Genomic DNA, 23,228 nt, shown 5'->3' with positions numbered 1-23,228 from the left:
GCTCGTGTTACTTCTTGGGGAGGCTCGGCTCTGGTGACCATCGAGTTTCTAACGAGGTATGGAGACTATCAGTCTTATTTTTCACCACTCTTTCTCTGTTTTAAATGATTATGTTTGTGGGGAAGTCCAACTCCCTTTTCAAATAGCTACTTTCTTCATTTATCTGGGTTCCTGAATGGATTTTCCTGCTCTTTTGGATATATTAAGGGTCCAATAATTCCTCTTATGAAGTTGAATTGGAATCATCTTGGTTTTTTTGCTCTTTGCGCTGAATACGTTTTTAGAGGATAAGGTTTTCGAAGTGGGAATCAGCAAATGCCTTCTATTGATTTTCATAGTTACTAAAAGGTTTTTTTCTCTTTCTTACCGAGTTTTCCCCGTAATTTCACTTACATCCCATCTAAAATTTGCAATATCTCTCGACCATGCGAAGACTTCAGTTTCAGAATTGGTCATTGGTGGTGCTCTTGTAGGGGATGTATTTGTTGTTGTCAGAACCTTCTTGGTTTATCTTAAAACTGAGGGTTTTTCTGATTGTTGTTTGAAAATCCTTAGCCTTTCGTGTGTCATCTGTCTGCTCTCTCCTGTCACCTGGTTTTTCGGGGCCGGAAATCCTCTCCAGCTCCCGTATCTTTTCTTTCAAGACCGATTTTTGCATATGGTTAGGCTTCCTTAATTCTGGGCTTAATCAAAGACTGAGCTCTAGTAAATATTGTCAATCTCTATTTTCAGAAGTAGCCACCGTTTTTTGAATTTTCTCCCTTTTGCCTTATCTTTTCTCATGCAGACGTCATCTCTCTTTACTGACTAACGGCCTCTATCTACTTTGGGACTCGTTTTTTCCTGGAAAGCGTATATTTTATTTCTCGAGGCTTCGCTTGTCAGTTTTCACCTTGTGCGAGCTTATTCCCTCCCTCTTTTGGCCATATCTTCTTTGAGCATTATGTTCAGTGTTTGTCAGCTTCTATTTATGACCCGATCTGATAGGAATTTGTGTTGGATTTCTCGATCCACTAACTAAATCAGGGTGTGTGACGTCTTTCTTTTTTATTTTTGGGTATGGACCCTTTCTCGGATGCATCGGCCATAGATGCTATGGTACGTGCCACAATCCTGGCTGAGACCTGCCACGGGGCTGCTATCCCGTCTAGTGATTGGCAGTCCATGCTGGCAGATGTTGTGGTCCGTCCCTCTCTGCCAGATGTTGAACTAAGAGGTGATGACTTGCTGCATATGGGGAATGTGCGGGAAGGTGGCCAAAATGATCTCTCGCGTCAGGATTTTGAAGTTGGCGAACCATCCATTCGACGTAAAAATAACCTGAAACTTGTCAAAACTATCCTGCCACCTTCTGCAATTAAACTTGACAGTATCTTCCTGGCCGACCGCATTGCGAGTCTTCAAGAGCGAGCCCTAGTTGGTTGATGGCATTTCCAGAGATGGATGAAGCCCAGATGCGTAAATGGCTTGGTCTTAAGTGGAAATCATTGCTGGGTTATATTCCTCAAATAGCAAAACTCATGAAGGATTGGTACAGTTTTCACTTCATGAGCGCTGAAGACCTGGATATCATTCAGAATCTTCCATGGATTCATGGAAAGAGTTTTCTTGCGCTTCACAAATGGTATATTGGTTACAATCCTTTGAGGAACACTCCTACAAACAACCTGATATGGGTCAAGCTTCTTGGCCTTCCTATTGAACTATGGTCGAAGGAAACTCTTACTGAGATAGGAAACGCTATAGGAAAATGTGTTTATGTAGATCCTAAATGTCTCGGGGAAAAAGATAAGCGTGTGGCATGGATTCTCATTGAAAAAGCTTACAGGGGTGGGTTTCTTGATCACATCGAACTATCTTGGGGAGATTTAAACATAAATCAGAGACTGGACTTCTGGGGAGTCCCTTTCAGATGTTCGGCATGCCATAGAACAGGTCATTTAATTAAAAATTGCCCTCATCAACCCGGCCTCAAATTTCATGGATGGCCGCAACAAAAAAAATCTCAGTCTACTTTATATAGGCGTAAGATGGAGTCTCCATTCACAGGCATGTCTCATTTATCATCTCCAAACTGTTTATCTCCCATTGAATCTGGTGGTCTGCCCAATGTGTCTGTTCCTGGTGATAATTTCAACTAGAATCCATCTTCCCTATGCAAGATAAATTCTCAGGACTATTCTTCCCCTTCATTAAATCCCCTGAACCATGGTATTTTACCTGAAAGCTCTAGAAGGTCAGCTTCCCCACTAGGTCAGAAGGTTTATAATCATATCTGCAATCCCCCCTGGAACTCCCTTCTGACAATGAAATTCCTCCCCCTAATCCCATTCCCCATCCATATAATGATTTCCCTGCTGATTCCCTCATTACTTTTATCCCTTCATCCTCCCCATCACCTAAAAAAGATCTCTCCCCTCCGAGAAAGGGAAGGAGCCTTGCGTATCAGTTACTCCTCTAAACTCCCCTATGTCCTCTCCTATAAATTCTATGGGTAGTGACCTTGATTATCTCTTGAGTAAAAAATCACTTGAACTCCATCCCCTAACTATTCATAAACCTGGAAAGCCTTCTCCTCCTCATATTAGTCCGAACTCTGCAAAAAACATTACTGTGAGGAGAAAGAATAACAGGGGTAGCAGACATTTCAGGGGCAGGATGGACTTTGTTGGAAAGGGAATCCATGACCTCTCTCCTATTGATGTACCTATCATTTACCTTTTTGAGAACGGGCCTCTTAGAGCAAGTATGCTCGAGTAGGACAAACATGACTCACATCCTTTCAATGAATATCAGAGGTCTTGGGGCAGACCATAAGTTCTTGGCCCTGAAGAATCTTTTTTACTCGGCCTAGCCAAAAATTATACTAATTCAGGAAACCATGCATAGTGTTCATGTTTCTATTTCCTACTTCAAAAGAATGTTCCCTTCTTGGTATATGGTAGCTTCCGAGGCCATAGGTCTATCTGGGGGTCTAACGGTTTTATGGGACCCTGACTGGATTAGGGCCAAGGCATATAAATGTTTTGCTGGCATGCTCATCTCTGCATGTATTCGAGGACACGATAACCCTATTAATATTTTGAACATTTACGCCCCGTACAAAGATAGGCTCCCATCTGGGAAAAATTATTTTCATCAGAAATTTTTGACATTGATTCATTGATGATTGTGGGGGACCTGAATGTTACTTTAAATTCTGAAGAAGTATGGGGGAACAATAGGAAAAAAACCCTCTTGCTGATCGTATAAAATATGAGATGTTTCACCGAAATCTTGTTGATATTATCCCTCCCAGAATGCAACCTACTTGGGACAATGGAAGGATAGAAGGGGATTATATTGCTAAAAGACTTGATCGATTTATTCTTCATGTTAGCATCATTGATCGACTGGGTATGCCGATCTCAAGCATTGAAAATTGTTTTATATCGGATCATAGACTGATATCTCTTTGTTGGAGGGAGAAGGGATTTAGAAAAGGTTACCCATTCAAGTTTAATAGAACCTGGCTAGAAGATCTTGAATTCAATGATATTATTAAAAGATCTTGGAATGATTTATCTTCTCATGATAATATGTCCCCTTCTATGTCTTTTATGGATAAACTCTCTTCCATCAGAAAGATTGTTAAGGAATGACAATTCAAGAAAAGACAGCTTAACAAATTGGCTCTCCGTGAAATACAAATGGAGCTAGACCGGATTTCGGGAGTCTTATCTATTCATTTGCTTCCATTTTAGATGAAATACCGTATAAAAGAACTTGAAAAGAAAAAACAAAAGATTCTAGATTAGGAAGAAGCCTCATGGAAACTGAAAAGTCGTGCTATTTGGTTAAAAGAAGGCGATAGGAATACAAAAAAATTTCACAGATTTGCAAACTCCAGACGAGAAAAAAACACTATATGGAAGATTAATGATGGGCAGGGAGGCTTTCTTCATTCTCAACAAGACATATCCAATGAGGCTGTTAAATATTTTGAAAATCAATATAAGAGATCTGGAGATAGCAGGATACAGGATATTATCTGGGGTATTAACCTTTATCCTCAAATGTTTGATGATGCACAAAATGAGTGTCTTTTCCAGCCAATAATAGAAGAGGAACTGTTGGGAATCATGAAATCCTTCAAAAAAGATAAGTGTCCGGGCCCGAATGGGTGGTCGATTGAATTTTTTATCCACTTTTTCGACCTTATCAAAGTTGATTTGTTGAGGATGGTTGAAGATTCTCGAGTATCAGGTAACATACATCAACTCATATCTTCTACTCTAATTGCTCTCATTCCAAAAAAACCAGAAGCAACCTGCTTCCCGGATTTCAAGCCTATTTCTCTTTGTAATATATCATTCAAAATTATTTCTAAAATCATTGCTGAAAGAATGAAGAACGCACTTTCCAGATTTTTAACTAAGGACCAGCATGGTTTCCTAAAAAGAAGGAATATATTAGATGTTGTTGCGAATACACAGTAAAGTTTGTACACTCTGCATACTAAAAAAAGTGAAGTTGTCATCTTGAAGATCGATCTTAGGAAGTCATATGATTGCCTATACTAGGGTTTCATGAGATGTCTACTTGCAAAAATTAGATTGAATTCCAATATGATAAACTGGATCATGGCCTGTGTGGAGAAAGTTAATTATGCCATCCTTATAAATGGGCTACCTTCCTCTTATTTCTTAGCTGCCAGAGGTCTGCACCAGGGTTGTTCCTTATCCCCTTTACTTTTTATCTTGGCTATGAATTCTTTAAGTCTCCATATTAACAAGGCGGTTGCGGAAGACAGGTGTCGTCCTTTGAAGATCTGCAGAGATAACTTTATATCCCACAATTTATTTGTAGATGACATCCTTATTTTCGGCATGTTATGTAAACTTTCCTGCGAATGTCTTCACGACATTTTGGAATGGTTTCAAAAAGCTACAGGTTTGCAGATAAATGAATCTAAATCATCTTTCTATTATAGTGATGTTAATATGGAACTTATAGAATGGCTATCTTCTCTTTTTGGGATTGAGGCTCAGTCCATTAAGGATGGAATGAAATACTTAGATTTTCAATTAAAAGCGAATGGGTATTCTAAATCGGATTGGAAATGGATCCTTGACAGATATTATAAAAGGATTTCTGGGTGGGAACTCAAATGTCTCTCCATGCCAGGCAAAGTTGTTTTAGCTCAATCGGTTTTGGCTCAATTAGTTGTGTACTGGGCTCACTTATACTTTCTTCCTGCCAGCATCATTCATTCGATGAACAAATTAACTGCAAATTTTATATGGGGAGGTCAATCGGAGCAAAGGAAATATCACCTATCTAAACTATATGATATCACCTTGCCAAAGAAGTTAGGAGGTTGGGGCATTTTGGATCTGAGGACTTTTGGAAAAGCATTAATTTGCAAGTCTCTTTGGAGGGGTATTTTTGGGGAGGGTCCTTGGAGCAATACCATTAAAAAAAATATATGGCCAACAAAGATATAACTTACTGGTTCAGGTTGGGAAAGATTGGATCTGCTTATGAATCGGCAATATGGATGAGTTTCCAAAAGATTGAATCTTACTTCCTAAAGAATTTGGTATGGAGTTTCCAAACTAGAAAAAGGATCTTCATTGGGATTGATTTGCTCTTGGCAGGAGGGGAAGACATGAATTTATTTGAGTCACTTTTAAATTTATTTCATAGAAAGGGCTTCTTTACATGGAACAAGATTATTCAGGCATGGCAGGGCCCTTTCCCTCTTTGGAAGGATGCCGAAAATATGGGAATAAAAGGTGACTTGGTGCGGCAGTGGGAAAAGTTCAGATGTTGTTTGCGAAACTCTGGTATTTTTTGTTCTTTTGAAGATGATGTTCTCATTTGGAAGGGCACGAAAGCAATGGTCCCTGTATGTGTAAAGGATATTTACTTAAACTTGATAAGTTTAAAGGGTGCTCTTTCTGTTCCTCACTTTCCGTCAATTTTTTGGAAATCTGGATGTCCTTCTAAAACCATTTTCTTCTCATGGCTGGTCTTCCATAACAAAAACCTGACATGGGATAATTTGCAAAAGAGGAGTTGGTCTGGACCTGGGTATTGTTTTGCCTGCAAATATGCTAATGAAAGCAATTATCACATGTTCTTTCAATGTCAAAAATCTCAGCAACTCTGGCACGCCCTGGCTGCTTATTTTGGTTTCCCCTATGTTTCTCATGTCTCTATAAAAGAGGCTTTTGTTTGGTGGAGCAGTCAGAAAGAGTCTTGGAGGCCTATCGTATTACTTGTCCTTTGGTTTATATGGAGATGGAGGAATCATATTATTTTCAAGGATAGAAAGGAGCCTTTCATGGTTGTTTTTGATAGTATTGTATCCCTCTATAATACTATCCTTGCTAAATCTTCCAAGAGTAATAAGTCCAATCAATCAAATCACGCAACAGATCCTTTAGTGCTACCAAGAGCGTATTTTGACGGAGCTGCTCAAAATGGTATTTGCGGTTGCGGGGTTCATATTATTATGGAGGATAACTTGCAATATCTTATTTTCTGGAATGGGGGAAAGGGTACTAATTGCAAAGCTGAGGCCATGGCACTGACAGGTCTTCTCTCCATCTGTCATTTCCTAAACATTCAGTCCCTTCTGATTTGCGGAGACTCAAAAATCATAGTTGATCATGTATTAGGGAAGAATCATATCAACAAACTGCATCTTGTTGGCTGGATGGATAGAATCAGTTATCTTTGGAGGAGGATGGAGGGATACTCAATACAGCATATCTACAGATCACAAAACCAGCAAGCTGATATTTTATCCAAGAAAGGTCTTCTATCAAAAACAGGTATCTGGAACATGGAGGTAATACTTGATGCGGAAATTTTCTCCATCTAGGAATTCTCACTCCCTGGTTCTTAACTTCATTTCTTTGCAGAATCCCAGGTATGCCCTTCCTGTTTTATCGTTTTCTGAAATTTTGTGTTTATGATTTTCGCCTCTGATAGTCCTGCTGGTGGTTAAAATGACACATCTGGATATTGTTGTTTTGATATTTGTTTCCATCTTCCTTTTTGAAGCTGGGTTATCTTCCTTTTATAAGCTAACTGACTGTCTAATCGGATGGGATATGAATCCTATATGGGGATTACTATGTTTTTTCCAGCTCATCTCGAATTATATTTGTACAGAATTGGTCTGGCCTTTTCTCAAGCTACACATGATGTATTTTTTTCCCATTATATATCTTATATAATATAATCAAGCTTTTTTCGCTCTAAAAAACAAAATCTGCAAAGAATAGATTCTTGCAAAATGTTGGTTTGGGTTGAATTCAACTCATGAAACAAGAGAAAGGGACAAGCTTATAGGTATTAGGTAAAAGAAGCTATCAAATTCGTACCCACACTATTCCATTTAGTCAGACATATTTGACGTTCTATATGTCTTAATATGCCTGACATAGATGCTATCGATCGAGAAGAGGTATTGTAGTGTGCATGGAAATATTAAAAACACTACATCCCACTATTATTGTACTTAATTTCAAAAGGAGTTTTGAATTCAACGCATGAAACAAAAGAAACACACAGACTTATAAGCAGGCTAGGAAATGTCAAATTTGTAGCAACATTACTACGTGTCATCAAATCTATTTGACTTTTTATATGACATAATATGTTGTCTATTTTTGACCAAAAATGAAAATTGTGGAGCAGAGAGTTGCTCTTTTCAGTATTACGAATGAATTAAATAATATTACATTCGTAATATCAGTGATAAATCACTGGAGTGTAACTCAACTAAACTGGACTAACTGAAATTGAACTACGACACTTGGATAGATAGTTTTGACACCTAGCAAGTGGTTGGAATTATATTCTCCAACACTCCCCCTTAATTACAACCACATAAAAATTAAACTAAGGTGTATGCTGGTCTATGTCTTAGTTATGCTTACAATTTAAAAAATTGACTTCGACTACATTTACTTTTTTTCTTCTCTTCTTCTAGATCATGTAGCCTCTAAATTGTTTCAACTTTTTATTCTTATTGTATCCTTAAAACCTTAGTTTCTTCATTTGCTAGTGCAAGTCTTCTATCGTCCCAAGTTGTCTAAGCATGTCTTGTACTTCTTCAAAAATTGGCTTGTATGTGGACTGCCGCCACATATTATCTTTCGTATTGCATTTTTCATCATCAATCTGCTACAACATAAGATGAGAATAAAATTTTATCTTTCCAAAGCTCCAATACCTTAAAATTTCATTGATGTGTTTATCATGCATGTTGTCTTCAACATTCATTTCTACAACTTTTATGCAGACCTTCATCTAGACATGGTGCTACAAGCCATGCTTCAAGGAAATTTAACTCTTCCTCATAATCATTTTGTGTACCTACACATTGGAAATCAATGTTAGAATTAAAAATGTTTGCAGAACCACATTGGTTTTGTTCCTTCTTCTCTGCAATGAGAGATTTCTCCTATTGCATTTTGTTCTTTGTCTCTGTCTCTTCGACTTCTTTACTAACTTGTGCTACTGCAAATAGGTTGTCTTCCACTTGGCTTTCAGACTCAAGTGGGCTTCTCTCACCAAATAACATCAAGTCGATAGGACATTTTTGTTGCATCATCTCCAACCATTCAACATTAGTCAACAATTCTTAATCAAAATTTACATCAACAATATTAATTGTTGGATTCACCATAGCATTGAATGCTCCAATGGTAGTGTCACTATCATTAGCAAACTCTGTTGTTAGATTCACCAAATTTTCATCAGCAAACTCTATTGCTCGAATCACCAAATTGTCATCAGCAAGCTCTTACTGAAATCACCAAATTTTTGTCCACTTGTCGTTGTACACAATGGGTTTCATGAGCATCTATGTGCTCCTTCTCTATTTCTTCTACAAATTCTTCATTCGTCATCCACTTGTGGCTGAGCAAACTGGGATTCACCAAATTCTTCATCGTCAACTTGATTACTTCCCCTTACACGAAAACTGCTCTTAAGGGTATCCCAGGCTTCCATGGATGTCTTTGCTTCATTCTTTCTAGTTGTTGCTTCTCATCATAAAAAAAATATCAAACATCTTCTGGTGTCACTTTGACTTTCTTAGCTTCTTGGTTATTCCCATTTGTTGAGTGTTGATATAATGCGACTCAACAAAAAAATAGGCATGCAAACATAGTGGTTGTATGCAATAAAAATGTCTATATAGTGGCTTCATGTTATTCAACTTCAAAAAACAAATCTACAAATTCTCTAAAGAGAAATACTTTCCCAAAATCTTTCTCAAATCTCTTCAAAAAAAAATTATTGCAACACCGTTTTTTTTTTAAATCATTGTCCTTCTTGCTATAAACAATGCCTTTTTGTTAAAGAATATCTATGGAGAGTCAAATAAACCCATTTGAAAAGTCACAAAAGATCCTTTTTTAATTTTATAAGTCCTTTAAAAACATAATACATTGCACTTCTCTTTCAAAAATCACTTGCATTTTTAACACGTGTATGTTAAAAATTGCCCTTTATATAAGACTACAAAAAAAAACTTTAAACCTTTCATTCGAAACTTTAACCCATCGGGTTGGGCTCTGAAACAAAAATTTCATGGAATTTTCATGCTTCGTGCTTCCTTTAACTGCTGAACGTTTTGTGCTTCGTGCTTCCTTTAATTGCTGAACTTCTTGTGCTTCAAGCTGGATCTCTCGTTCCTCGAAACTTTCGAAGAGATTTAATACGACGAAGGTTGACCTGTGGCTCGTCGTTTCTTGTATGGAAAATGACCTTTGTACCTTAAAAAATTGTTGCAACCTTTTTTTATAATTCTTCTTTGCCTTTTTTGTGCACTGCCAAAATTAGATGGTCTGCACAATTTTGCCCAGTGTCTTCATTGACAGGGTGCGACAACCCCAAATTTTTTAACATTTCATAATTGTTAGATAAATTTGTGCACTTTTTATTTTTCTGTAATGTGAAGGTGATGCACTTAGCTCTTTTCTTTTTATAGGTGCGTAACTGGGGCACTTCCTTTTCTTCACACATGTGGAATTCAAGTTACTTTTGCACTCTCTTTCGCCTGTCATAACCCTTGTTTTTTCTTTTCTTTGCAAGCCAGAAACAATTGAAATATTGTTCTCTCTAGAGTCTTATGCGGCCTAGTGCTCTGATACCATGACAAAAAATTAAAATTGTGGAGCAACGAATTTCTCTTCTCAGTATTACAAATCAGTTAAATAAGATTACATTGGAAACACCAATAATAAATGATTGGAGTGAAACTCGACTAAATTGGACTCACTTAAACAGAACTAGGGCACTTGGATGAACGGTTTTGACACTTAGCAGGTGGCTGGAATTAGATTCTCCAACAATTTTGGGGGCTTGACATAAATTCTTTTGTTCATTAAGTTATATTTTTTGGTATTATGACCATTCCATCCAAGTGAGTTGAATAATTTATTTTATTTAAATTGTAATGGTTTTTATTATATGAAACATTAAAAGTTTGATGATAAATAACTTTGTACATTTCACTTACCCTTGTGTATATTAATAATTTGAAGTCACCGGTCTCATGACCAAGAGAGATATTTATATATAACTTTCTCAATCCTTCCTCAATAACATATTTTTCCTTATATAAAACAATGCTACAAAATTATTTCTATATATCTTTTCTTAAACCTTGTTCCAATTTCAAGCTTAAGCTAAAAAGTTGTTATGTCGTTGCATAGCAGTGACATCTATGAGCCATGACTTTGTATTACTTTTGTATGTACAAAAAATTTACAAAAAATCCATAGAGTTTCAATAGTATATTTTAAGTTTTTATTTTCCCAGCAAAATGTTTTGACCACATCCACCACATCAGGTCTACAGAGTCTGATGCAGTAGTCAGAGTCCCTCGTATAGTCCTCATCATTAACACTGCAATTTGGTGTCGTAGAAAACATAGATTATTGACAAATCAACGTAGCACAAGATGTTAATGGGCTACAACATGATCAGGGGAACCTCAAATGTGATGCCTCTCCAAATCCACCTCCATCGTCCGACTAGGTGGACCTCAAAAGATTTTATTCTTTTTAAATCATACAAAAATTATAGGTGGCAAAGCTTTATGTTTCTTCTATTGAGCCACATTATTCTTTGAAGGATCTTCGTTTACCTTTGCACCTGGGAGCATATGATTCTCAATTCATGTAAAGTGGGAGGCTCAAAAATGTTAGATGAACTTTTCGAGCAACCAAGAGTTTTCTCAAGTTGTACAAGATTTTAAGTACGGGGTTTTTCACATGGCATCAAAGGGTATTGCTTAAGGGGCAAAGTGAGGTTTCTATGATGCTCTCGGAGTGAATTTGATGCAATATTGTAGGTTTGGATTATCGAAGTCGAGCTCAAGTTTGTTGAACTAGTCACAACTAAGGAATTCCATGTTTCCTTGGGATCTTTAGAAATAGCATGGCCCTGTGAAAGGAAAATTTCCAACACCATTCCAAGACTATAGCACCCAATGGACAATCAATTGGGAGAAAAAAAGAAAGGAAATTTTCCAACACTATTCCAAGACTATAGCACCCAATTCCATGGGATAAAATGAACAATTTATTTGGGGAGGTTGCTATATTTCCTTAAACACTCAATCTAGAGCCAAAACTTCTCATGAGAGCTAGAGACCATCGACACATGTTTTTTCCTTTGATAAGATATAAAACCCTACTGAGATTGATCACGCTCCTAAACAAAGTGGAACCTCTTCTAGTTTTGTACAACTCAAGTTCTTGTTTCTTCCTTTTGAGATTTTGGGTAGAATGCATTTTTCATGAGTGCATTTGGTGTTTTGGTTGTTGTAGAGTACCACTGGTGTTAGGATGGCCTCTTATCTGGAGCTTCAGAGAGAATTTGGATTCACTACCCAAAGCAGTCATAGCCCCCTCTTTCAATATTCCTCCATCTCCAACTGTAGATCGAGGAAAAATAAAATCAACACCATGTTTATCAAAGTAAATGTGGATGATGTCCTTATAGACTGCAAGAATGACATGGAGTCCTATTACACATATGAAATGCTCTTTGTTGCTCTGGATGAAATGTTCTGAGGCACCATAAATGATTTATTTTCTATTCACTCAATATTGCACTGAAATTATGATAGTATTATTCTAAATCTTTGGCTTGACAACACTGAAGCAAGGAAGGGTGTCAGGAAAGCTTTCATTACTACGATTCGACCTAATCTTATTATGGGATATTTTCTTAATGCAAATGGACTATTGGGGCTTTTTGTTGCCATTATCCTTTCCATGTTGTACTATGCAGATGACTGGGAGGGTGTTTCTAAAGCCATTACTAGTTATGGTCTCTGAGGTTCTTCCATGGGTATGTTTAGCAGAGTAGGTGGTGGTATTTACACCAAAGTAGTAAATGTAGGTCTTGATCTTGTTGGAAAGGTTCAAAGGAACATTCCTGAAGATGATCCATGCAACCTAGCTGTAAGGTTGGATTTAATTTTTTTATTGCACTCATACTCTTATGATTAAGACGTTAGCAGTAAGATAACTGTCTTTTTTTCTTGAAATGATCTTAGGTCATTCTTAATAATGTCGATTGACAATGTTAGATATATGTTGGAGATATCACTAGAATGGGATCAGATCTATTTGGGTCCTACGCTGAATTTTCCTATGCATCTTTGGTTGTTGCATCCATATTCTCATTTGGAAACTCTCATGATCTTACTTCCATGTGTTTTCCATTTCTCATTAGTTTAATGGTATCATTTCCTTCTTAATCACAACTTTTTTTGCAAATAACATATTTGACATCCAGGCCATGAAGAAAATTGAGCCCTAAATGAAAAAATAGCTTATTATCTCCACAATAGTGATGACTATTGGCATTTCTATTGCCACATTCTTCACTATCTTCAATTTTCGTGCTTAGAAAGTTGTAAAGAACTAGTATGTAATCCTAGGCATTGGTTATTATAACTTGTTATTGGTATAGCTAAAAGGTTATATTTGTTGTTCTCTTTATTTAATAATTGTTTCTATTATGAATGCAAGGAACTTTTCTTCTATGTTTCTATTGGTTTGTGGGGTGGACTTGTTATTGGTTTTGTCACTGAGTACTACACAAGTAATGATTACAGTTAAGAATTGAGCTCAATGCATAATTCCATCCTTTCTTTGGTAATTTTTGATATAAATTATTGATGGCCTATATCGTATTTGCTTTGTATCCATGTCCAAGATGATGTTGATTCATGTAGCAATGGAGAAACAAATAATGTTATATTTGTGTTGGATTTGGGATACAAATCTGTTATTATTCCCATATTTGCTATTGTAGTAAGAATTTCTCTCCATTTTAGTATGGTTGTCAGGTATGGTATTGCAGTTGCTGCTTTGGACATTTTTAGCACAATTACATCTGGATTGGCCATTGATACATGTGGACCCATCATTGAAAATTCTAGTGGAATTGTTGAGATGGTTGTCATGAGTTACAAAATCCGTGAAAGGAAAGATGCCCCTTATGCAGCTGGAAACACTATTGCTGCCATTGGCAAGGTGGGATCAATGTATTTCTTCTTACTTGATTTCTTGTGCAAATGTATGATTTTTATTTCTTTATCCCAATCTTATTATGTATGAAGGATCTAAAGTTGAAAATCAATGTCAAAATTTTCAAGGGTTTGTTATTGGTTCAACTGCATTCATATCACTTGCATTGTTTGGAGTTTTTGTCAGTCGTGCTACAATTCGAACTATGGATGTCTCAACAGGAAAAATGTTCATTGGTTTATTTTTTGGGGAAATGTTTCCTTATTGGTTCTATGCAATGAGAATGAAAAGTTTTGTGTAATTTTTGATGAGATGGTGCATCCGAGCATGCTAAGACTCTTGGTCCAACAAGGTTTAATCCCCATGTCATGTTTGTTGTCATTGGTGACACCATTCATTAAGGGAATTTTGAGCTCTAAAATGGGTCTCCTAAGAAAATAATAAAATAATAGCCAAACCAATAAAATAATATTTATGAATTTGCAATTCACTTTTTTCACCACAATTCATATAACCATGGTTAAATTCAATTGAAATGTTGTATCAAAGTAAAATTAATAAAAATAATTGTATTGATGTGACTATAAATAATAATGATATTTTCAAGAAAAAATCATTGTCATTAAACAACTAATGCATTTGTCCTTTGTACTTAAATAACTTAAAATAGATTATAAATATAAATTCTTAATTGTATTATATACTATTAATTAAAATTTATGTTATTTATTTTATATATTAACATGTAATTAATATACCATATAAAAATCAAATAATATAATATAATAAATGTAATATATTAGTTTATGTATTAATTTTATATTACATATTGAATTGATTTATTTTGTAACACAAAAAGAAATAATATATAACATAAAAAAGAGTATAATATATATTCTTTAACATTTAGATTATTTTTCATAATATTATATAATAATATATAATATTAATATAATCATAATGAAATGAATTGTGTTGTATTTAAAATTAAAAAAAAAAGTATTGAAATAAATTTAATTTATATTTACAAGTATAATATAAGATTTATATACATTCAAATTTTACACTTATTTTATTCCAAACTATGTTGAACTTAATATATTTTTTTCAACGTACAAAATTAATATAACTTTTTTCATCATACAAAACGAATATACATTTTTTTTGTTTAATTTTAATATTCTTGTATTTATATTAATATTATAATAATAATATTCATAGATTTGATTTATCTTAAAATTACAAAGTTATATTTTTATTTATTTTGATTTCATATGTATAAATATTAACTTATAATTAATTTGAAATTGTAATATTAAATAATATGAGATGAATATATAATTTTAAAATAAATATATGAAAATATAAAAATATAATATTTATTGAAAAGTGTGTAAAGATATGAAAATTGTGTAGAGAAATGGATTGTTTCTTTCAAAAAAATGTGAAATGACAAAAATAATATTTTATTCAAAAAGTATGAAATTATCTTTATTATATTTTATTCAAAAAGTAATTATAGCACTACCATGGTTATCCATGAGTTTTTATCCACTACTGAGAATGTGAAAAGTAAGTACCTTTAACTCAATCAATGCCACCTCAACCATTGGGGATAATGTCATCCCCTAAATTATGATTGGTTCTTATAAAGTGGATTTTGATTGTACATTTTCTTTAAGAGGCTCATTTTAGACCTCAAAATTCCCCTAATTGAAGACCCATTGAAAGACACCTCTAAACTATCTCTAAACAATTTGATAAAGCTTATGGTTGTTGAATAATTAGTGTTTACACTTTTTTACAATCCATGATAGGTTGTTGTTTAAAAATTAAAATCTAGTTGCAGAAACCCTTCTCAAGTTGTGCTAGTCGACATCATTTTTTACTTTGAGAATGAGAAGAAAATCCAGTCCAAAGTCTTATTATTCTTGGTGGATATTACCAATGGAAGGTTATGTTCATCATGTTAGTTTTTGTAGGTAAATGCGTGAAGGAAGTCGACACTTGCTTCACTAAATCTTCCTTATCGCTTGCTGCGTCGATTTCCTTAGTGGGTTCCACCACATGATGATGGTCCTTAGCACATTGCCCTCCACTTGACCTTAGATCCATTTAAGAGTGCTCCGAACTTACTTATGTCTACAGTCAGATGGGATATATGTATCTCCTCTTGAGCATTTACAAGCTAAGATCCACTCAGGAGTACTCTGAACTTTTATGTTTGAACGATGTTCAATTGTGCTCTATAGTTACTTTATGGAACTCTTTTTGTTAAACCCAACAATATTCTCATCCTCACTCTTAATTGGTTTGGCTTTATATTGTAGCTCTTCTACCTTGTGTGCTACTTGGCGTTAGCTCCCGAAAAGAAGAATGTAATCACTGGGCTTCGATGTTCACGGACAAGCTTCAATCCAAAGGGTGCAATGCGTATTTTAATTTACGTTAGGTTCCATAACGTGGGAGGGATCAAATTATTTGAGATGTTCTTTCCAAAAATATTGTTTTCCTCCGAAATATATCAATTTTGAATGTTTGTGAGCTGTAAAATATTTAACTGAAGAGATCGAGAGATCAATTTTACAATTTTACTAATGGTATATTATGAAAAAGGGGGAAAATTTTACAACCCAAAACCCAAATCCCTATCAAATTAAGACCCAAGCTTGTAACATTTGATTTGTAGTTATCGATTTTATATTTTCACAACTTAGCACATCTATAACATTTGATTTGTAGTTATCAATTTTATAATTTCACAACTTAGCAGAACTATAGAATTCTCCTAAGTTTTCTTCATGCAATATAAATAAACATACCAAAACTACAGAATGAAGTTGAGTTTCCAGAATGAGAATGTAGAGAATCTAAACTGATATCATAAACTGATGTCATGGTACTATTGGTGTACTCAAAACCATGTGTTTAACTTTTATAATGAGCTTGGCCTTCGTTGGGGTGGTACTGATTACTCTTTTCGTGATACATACGATTGCTTCAAGGCAATTAATGGCTGGAATTGTCTGCATGGTACTGTCAATTGCAATGTATGTATATCCTCTGTCGATAATTGTAAATACTAATTTAGATCCCTCAAGAATACATTTGATTATATTTTATTAGAATAATTTTAATAAGTTCAGAAGTTAGCGCAATAGGTTACTATATACGTGGACTGTAATTTCTCTTAAAAACAGGCTACAAATATTGCTTTTTAAATAGTGTAGTTTAACTCATAAATGGTCCCTTTTTATATCTGGTTAATTTTGTTTAAAATTGGGTAGGGATTTTTAAGAATCAGAAATTTGAAAAATTTGAATTATGAAGTTATTTAATTTGTACAGTGAATCAAAAGTTCAATTCATATAAAGTTTAAGTTGTTGAATTTGTAGAATGTTATAGAAATACTTCAAAGTTTTGAATCTATTTATATATTAAAAAGAATATTCATTAACAAAAAAATCACAATCTTGTTTTTAGATTACATAATTAAGTTGAAAAAGATCATTTCATCTATTAATTAGACTGCAACATTTCAAAATTGTTTAATGGATTTGTGACTCGACATTCGCATCAAAAGTGTAGAATACATGCCATTTCTCATGTCATTATTTAGCATTCCCAACACACTTGTATGGGCAGCCTACTATGTTGTCACAAGGGATATCTTCGTTAAAGTGAGTTTTCTCTGTGGTTGGATGTTCTAATTCCAACCACCTATTAGGTGTCAAAACCTTCCATCCAAGTGTCAAAGTTCAGTTCCGCTTAAGTCCAGTTTAGTGGAGTTTCACTCCAGTGATTTATTATTAATGTTTCCAATGTAATATTATTAGAGTGATTTGTAACACGGAGAAGATCAGTCCTCTACTCCACTTTTTATTCTCTTCAATTTTTGTCATGGTATCCGAGCTACTTTGCATAAGACTCCTTGTTAGAGTGATTTGTAACACTGAGAAGAGGAGTGATCTGCTCCACGTTTTATTCTCTTCAATTTTTATCGTGGTATCAGAGCTAGTTTGCATAAGACTCCGTGTGAGAGCAGCAATATGAGTGAAGTGAAAACAGCAAATAGATGAAGCCAGCCTACCTAAGACTCTTTGAAAAAGAAACAGAAGTTTGAATAATCCAACTGCAAATAAGCGAAGAGAGAAAGAGAAAAACTCTTAGAAAGCACAGCAGAGATTAGAGTGAGGTTGCATAAGACACAGAGAGAATAGGAAAGGAGAACACAAAAGTGTTTGCGTGAAAAGTCCCTACAGCTTTGAAGGCCACGTTATTGACGTATACACAACTCATCATATTCGCGTTAGTCCAAAGCGTTACTGACGCTCAACAATTAAACAAGATCTCGCGTTAGCAGATATTACTTACACGCTTTCCCGCCTGAAGCTCCTTCTCCATCCTAACAGCGCATATCATGACAAAACAAAACGACCATGTTTCTTTTATCGAAAATTCAAAGTTCACGAGGTTTAAGAAAGGTACTCGTGAGTCATTTCAAGACAAGCGGGTATGCACGTTTTTGGAAAGGTGGCTTTTTAGATGAGGATTTTAACGACTCAATAAAAAGGGAGTAGTCTAACGAGGGGTTTATAATTTGACGGGTGACTTTATTTGTCATTTTTTTTATGATGTTTTTATTTTTAAACTGCTCATTATATGATTTTTAAAATTTATTTGTACAAGTTTCATCAATTTTCAAATTGTATTCATAATTGTTCAAATTTTCTATTTTTTGTTGTACCATTAGGCTCAAGTCTTATTGCTACACTTTGTTTTGATAGTGATAAAATAGATGGGAAATATATATAGAAACAATAAAAAATAATATTATGAAGTGAAAAAATATATATTCATAATTACTTTCACATGAAAATAATGAATGTTAATATTGTTGCAACAAATTTGACAAAAATAATTCACTCACTCAAAAGAAGAAAAAATAGCTTTTGTTTGTAAATTTGAAGAATAGAAGATCTTTTTTTCCAAAAGGGCAAAAATTAGCAGAAAGGTGAAAAACATTTAAATTTTCCCAGTTTTTGATGGTAAATTTAAAAAATATTAGCTAATCTTTATGGAAAAATGGAAGAAAATGACCAAAATGGCGAATATATCTAATACAATTCCATAGTAAATTAAGTATTTGATAGTAAATTAGAAACATATTAAACAAACTTTGGGGAAAAATTGAAAAAAAATAGCTAAATGGTAAATATTGGTTCTTAAATTGTTAGATGGCTATATCAAAAGTTAGTAAACAATCAGATACTAAATTAGAAGAATAAGTTGAAAATAATTAATATTATTTTGTATTAATGGAGAAATGGTTACATAAGTCATAATGTATCTCCTTAGTTTAAGATTTGTTCATAGAGTGTAGGAGTTTGGTTGCAAATTCCTGAGTTCTAGTAATGTACTTAATGATGTAATTGCTCATTTGATGTAAGTAGAGAGTGTACGGAGAGAGTTCTCTCTGTTTGAGTGCAGTCTCCAGGGGCAGTACTCACCTGTGAGCTATAACTCCTTCTTTTTCAATTCAAGTCTGATTTTTATCTTGGTATCAGAGCACATAGTAGGGATAGCCTTATCTTTTTTAGGATGCATCATTGATTACAGAACTGTAGTGGCGATGGAGTGTACAGAAGCATTCGTAGAATCAGGTGGACTGCAGTAACACCTGAAGACAGGTCTCAGATGACTGATCATCTTTGAGCGCAAGAAAGGGTTGGCGCAGAATCTTCGCGAACAGTCGCACCATTTTTTAGCAGAAGCAGCAGCTGGCGCGGATTATTAAGGAACAGACGCGCCACTTGGCGTGGTTTTGAGGGTGATAAGCGCGCCAGAAAGTGCTACTGGCGCAGAAAATAAAGGATTAACCGCGCCAATTTCGTAACACACGTCGATTTTGTTTTCAGCGCAGGTATTTCATTGTTGAGAAGCGCCAGCCTCTTTTTCTTTGGAAAATATGCAATTTTTTGCAGATCGACATTGACCGATGGTGGCACTTGAAATTTTTGATCTGTTCGGTGGTAGCAGATCGGATTTGCCAGGTGGTGGCGCATTAAAGTTCCTGATCTACTTAGTGACAGCAGATCGGACTTGCCCGGTGGTGGCACATTGGAGTTCCTGATCTGTTCGGTGGCAGTAGATCGGACTTGCCTGGTGGTGGCGCATTGGAGTTCCTGATCTACTCAGTGGCAGCAGATCGGATTTGCCCAGTGGTGGTGCATTGGAATTCCTGATCTATTCGGTGGCAGCAGATCAGACTCTTCCGGTGGTGGCACATTGGATTTCTTGATCTGTTCGGTGGCAGCAGATCGGACTTGCCCACTGGTGGCGCATTGGAGTTCCTGATCTGTTCGGTGGTAGCAGATCGGACTTGCCCAGTGGTGGCACATTGGAGTTCCTGATCTGTTCGGTGGCAGCAGATCGGATTTGCCCGGTGGTGCTCATTGAAGACTTATTCATCAGAGGATCAGAAATTTATCAGTTCAATATGAATAACAGTGATGAGTACTCTCTTAAGCCAGAAAAGATGTGGTTTATTATCAGGCCAGTAGATTATTTGCTCAGGGAGCAGTGGCTGCTGTTTATTTTGATAGGAATCACCATCGCATCGACTTTCTTTATCCTTCAGCCTAGTTTTTTGGCTTCTAATGTTAATGAAAATGGAAGGTTTGTGCCCGACAAACCTCATCGGGTTGTTTATGAGACTCCTGTTTCTCGGTTTGCTCAGTATCATTTGGGTTCGATGGTGAATTCGGGGGCTAAAGTGCCCCTAGGTTTGAAGAGAAAGTCCTTGCGAGTTGTCGTGATGGGTGGAGCTGGCTTTGTTGGCAATCATCTACTTGACAGGCTCATGGCAAGAGGCGACAGTGTTAATGTTGTCGATAATTTCTTCACAGGGAGGAAGGAGAATGTTTTGCATCATTTTGGCAATCCGAGGTTTGAACAGATAATGCATGATGTTGTGGAACCCTTATTATTGGAGGCTGATCAGATCTGCCATTTGGCTTGCCTTGATGATGGTCGGGTTATAAGTAATTTTGTTGCTCAGGCTTTGCGCAAGGAGCCTTTGATAGTTTATGGAAATGGGGAACAGACACGAAGCTTCCAGTTCATTTCTGATCTGGTTGAAGGCCTTATGCGACTTATGGAGGGCGAACATGTTGGTCCTTTCAATCTTGGGAATCCTGGGGAATTTACAATGTTAGAACTAGAACAGGTTGAACAAGGAAAGGATGACTCTAACAGTGATTGGCACATTCCATTGCTAATGGAAGAAAATAGTGAGGAAGATGAAGAGCAGGAGCAAAAACAACAGGAAGAAGTAACAGGAAATGTAATCAATAATGCAAGCCCAGAAAAGACTGAAATAGACAGATTTGAGGTAAGTCCCCTACCAAGGAGATCAAGTAGGAATACTCGATTACCTTCTAAATTGAAAGACTATGCATTAATGTCAAAGTTTTTAAATATTGTAGAACCTGCAAATTATGAGGAAGCAAGTAATTTTGATGCATGGAAGGCTGCAATGTATGAGGAAATAGAATTAATAAACAGAAACCATACTTGGGATTTGGTTGAATTTCCTGAAGGTAAAACCCCCATAGGATGTAAATGGCTGTATAAACCAAAAATAAATGCAAATGGGAGTATAGAGAAACTTAAAGCTAGACTGGTAGCAAAGGGTTACTCATAGCAAGAGGGAATAGATTTTGATGACACCTTTGCTCCTGTAGCCAAATTAAACACCATTAGAATGCTAATTTCCTTAGCAACAAAACACAAATGGGAGCTACACCAGCTAGATGTTAAGTCTGCATTTCTGAATGGAGACTTGAAGGAAGAAATTTATTTAGTATAGCCTAAAGGTTTTGTGAAAAAGGGGCAGAAACATCTTGTGTGTAAATTGAAAAATGTACTTTATGGTTTAAAACAGGCACCCAGGTCATGGTATGAGAAAATTGACTCATTTTTTGTTCAGCATGGCTTTCATAGAAGCTTGAATGATCCAAATCTGTATACCAAGTTTAATAAACAGAGGCAAATTATTTTAATTTCTTTGTATGTAGATGATATGATTATAACGGGGAATGCTAACAATCTGATCAAAGAAATCAGATGTCACAAGTGTATGAGATGGAAAGACTCTGGAAAATCCTTTCTTACTCAAGGGAAGTATGCCAGAAGCATGCTGGAAAGGTTCAGAATAGAGCAGTGCAGATCAGGAGCAACACCATTACAACAGAACTTAAAGTTGAGAAGTGACGACGGTACTAAAGAGGTGGATGCTACCATGTATAGACAGCTAGTTGGGAGTTTTATATATCTTACTACAACTAGACCAGATTTGGCATACTCTGTTAGTGTGTTGAGCCAGTTCATGTCAAAACCACTCAAAAGTCACTAGATTGCAACAAAAAGTGTGTTGAGGTATCTTAGTGGTACTAGTAATTATGGCATTTTGTACACTGACAATCCTGATGTTATTCTAGCAAGTTTTTCAGATTCCGATTGGGCAGGTAACTTGGATGATCGAAGATCTATCACAGGTTACACATTCAGCATTGGATCTGGAGTCATAAGATGGAGCACCAAAAAGCAGAGCACTGTAGCTCTATCTTCATGTGAAGTTGAGTACCAAGCATTGTGTGCAGCCACATGTGAAGCTATCTGGTTGAGAAGACTTCTCAACGATGCAGGAGAAGAGCAGAAAGAATCAACTAGTATCAAAACTGACAACCAGAGTACCATTAAGCTTGCATACAATCCAATCTTTCATAAAAATACCAAGCATATCGATACTCAGTTTCATTTTGTTTGAGAGAAATACAGTCAAAAGAGATATGTGTTGAATATTGTAAAATTTGTGATAACATGGTTGATATTTTTACTAAGCCTCTTGGGCGTGTAAAATTTGAATTGTTTAGAGGGATGTTAGGAGTTCAGGATAATCCTTTCTCCATTAAGGGGGCGAGTTGAAAATAATTAATATTATTTTGTATTAATGGATAAATGGTTACATAAGTTGTAACGTATCTCCTTAGTTTAGGATTTGTTCCTAGAGTGTAGGAGTTTGGTTGCAACTTCCTGAGTTCTAGTAATGTACTTAATGATGTAATTGCTCATTTGATGTAAGTAGAGAGTGTACAGAGAGAGTTCTCTTTGTTTGAGTGCAGTCTCTAGGTACAGTACTCACCTATGAGCTGTAACTCCTTCTTTTTCAATTCAAGTCTGATTTTTATCTGAATATTAGCCATTTTTTCAAGAGAAATGAATATGACTGCCAAATTTTTTCATGGCTTGAAAGATCAAAAGTTTAGGGCAAGTGTTTTGAAAAGCGGAACATGATTTTAGCAGCTCACGGACTCTGGACGCATAATCTATTTTAAGATTTAGCTTTCAAGTTGTAAGTATTAGATAGAATGGAAGATGCCAAAGGCACCCTACATTGAACAGTCTTCATCACTATTGTGCCACTTACCTTCTTTAAACTATGAATGTAACTCAACTTTGTCTGCCGAGTCCATTAATTCCATCAAACTTATCATATCTTTTAAATTTTAACCAGAATCCTTTTGTGCCGAGAAAAAAAAATAAACTATGAATGTAACTCAACTTTGTCTGCCGAGTCCATTAATTCCATTAAACTTATCAAATCTTTTAGAT

General features: G+C 35.6%; 1 protein-coding gene and 2 pseudogenes across 1 annotated transcript; all 3 read left to right on the top strand.

The window, feature by feature from the left end:
• Positions 1–1,439: 1,439 nt before the first annotated feature.
• LOC149138434 (uncharacterized) lies at positions 1,440–2,141 on the top strand. Its single transcript, XM_089450357.1, has one exon. The coding sequence runs from the start codon at positions 1,440–1,442 to the stop codon at positions 2,139–2,141; it is 702 nt and encodes a 233-aa protein (XP_089306483.1).
• A 517-nt stretch (positions 2,142–2,658) lies between these two features.
• Positions 2,659–13,854, top strand: LOC149138433 (pyrophosphate-energized vacuolar membrane proton pump-like; annotated as a pseudogene).
• Positions 13,855–15,705: 1,851 nt separating this feature from the next.
• LOC149138432 (bidirectional sugar transporter SWEET1a-like) overlaps positions 15,706–23,228 on the top strand; it is a 60,113-nt pseudogene continuing 52,590 nt past the window's right edge.

Source organism: Pinus tabuliformis, chromosome X (genome assembly GCF_031772625.1).
Source record: "Pinus tabuliformis cultivar Carrire ecotype Pingquan chromosome X, CPIR1, whole genome shotgun sequence".
Taxonomy (NCBI): domain Eukaryota; kingdom Viridiplantae; phylum Streptophyta; class Pinopsida; order Pinales; family Pinaceae; genus Pinus; species Pinus tabuliformis.
Note: the sequence above shows the minus strand (reverse complement) of the source record. Positions and strands in the feature narration are given on the sequence as shown.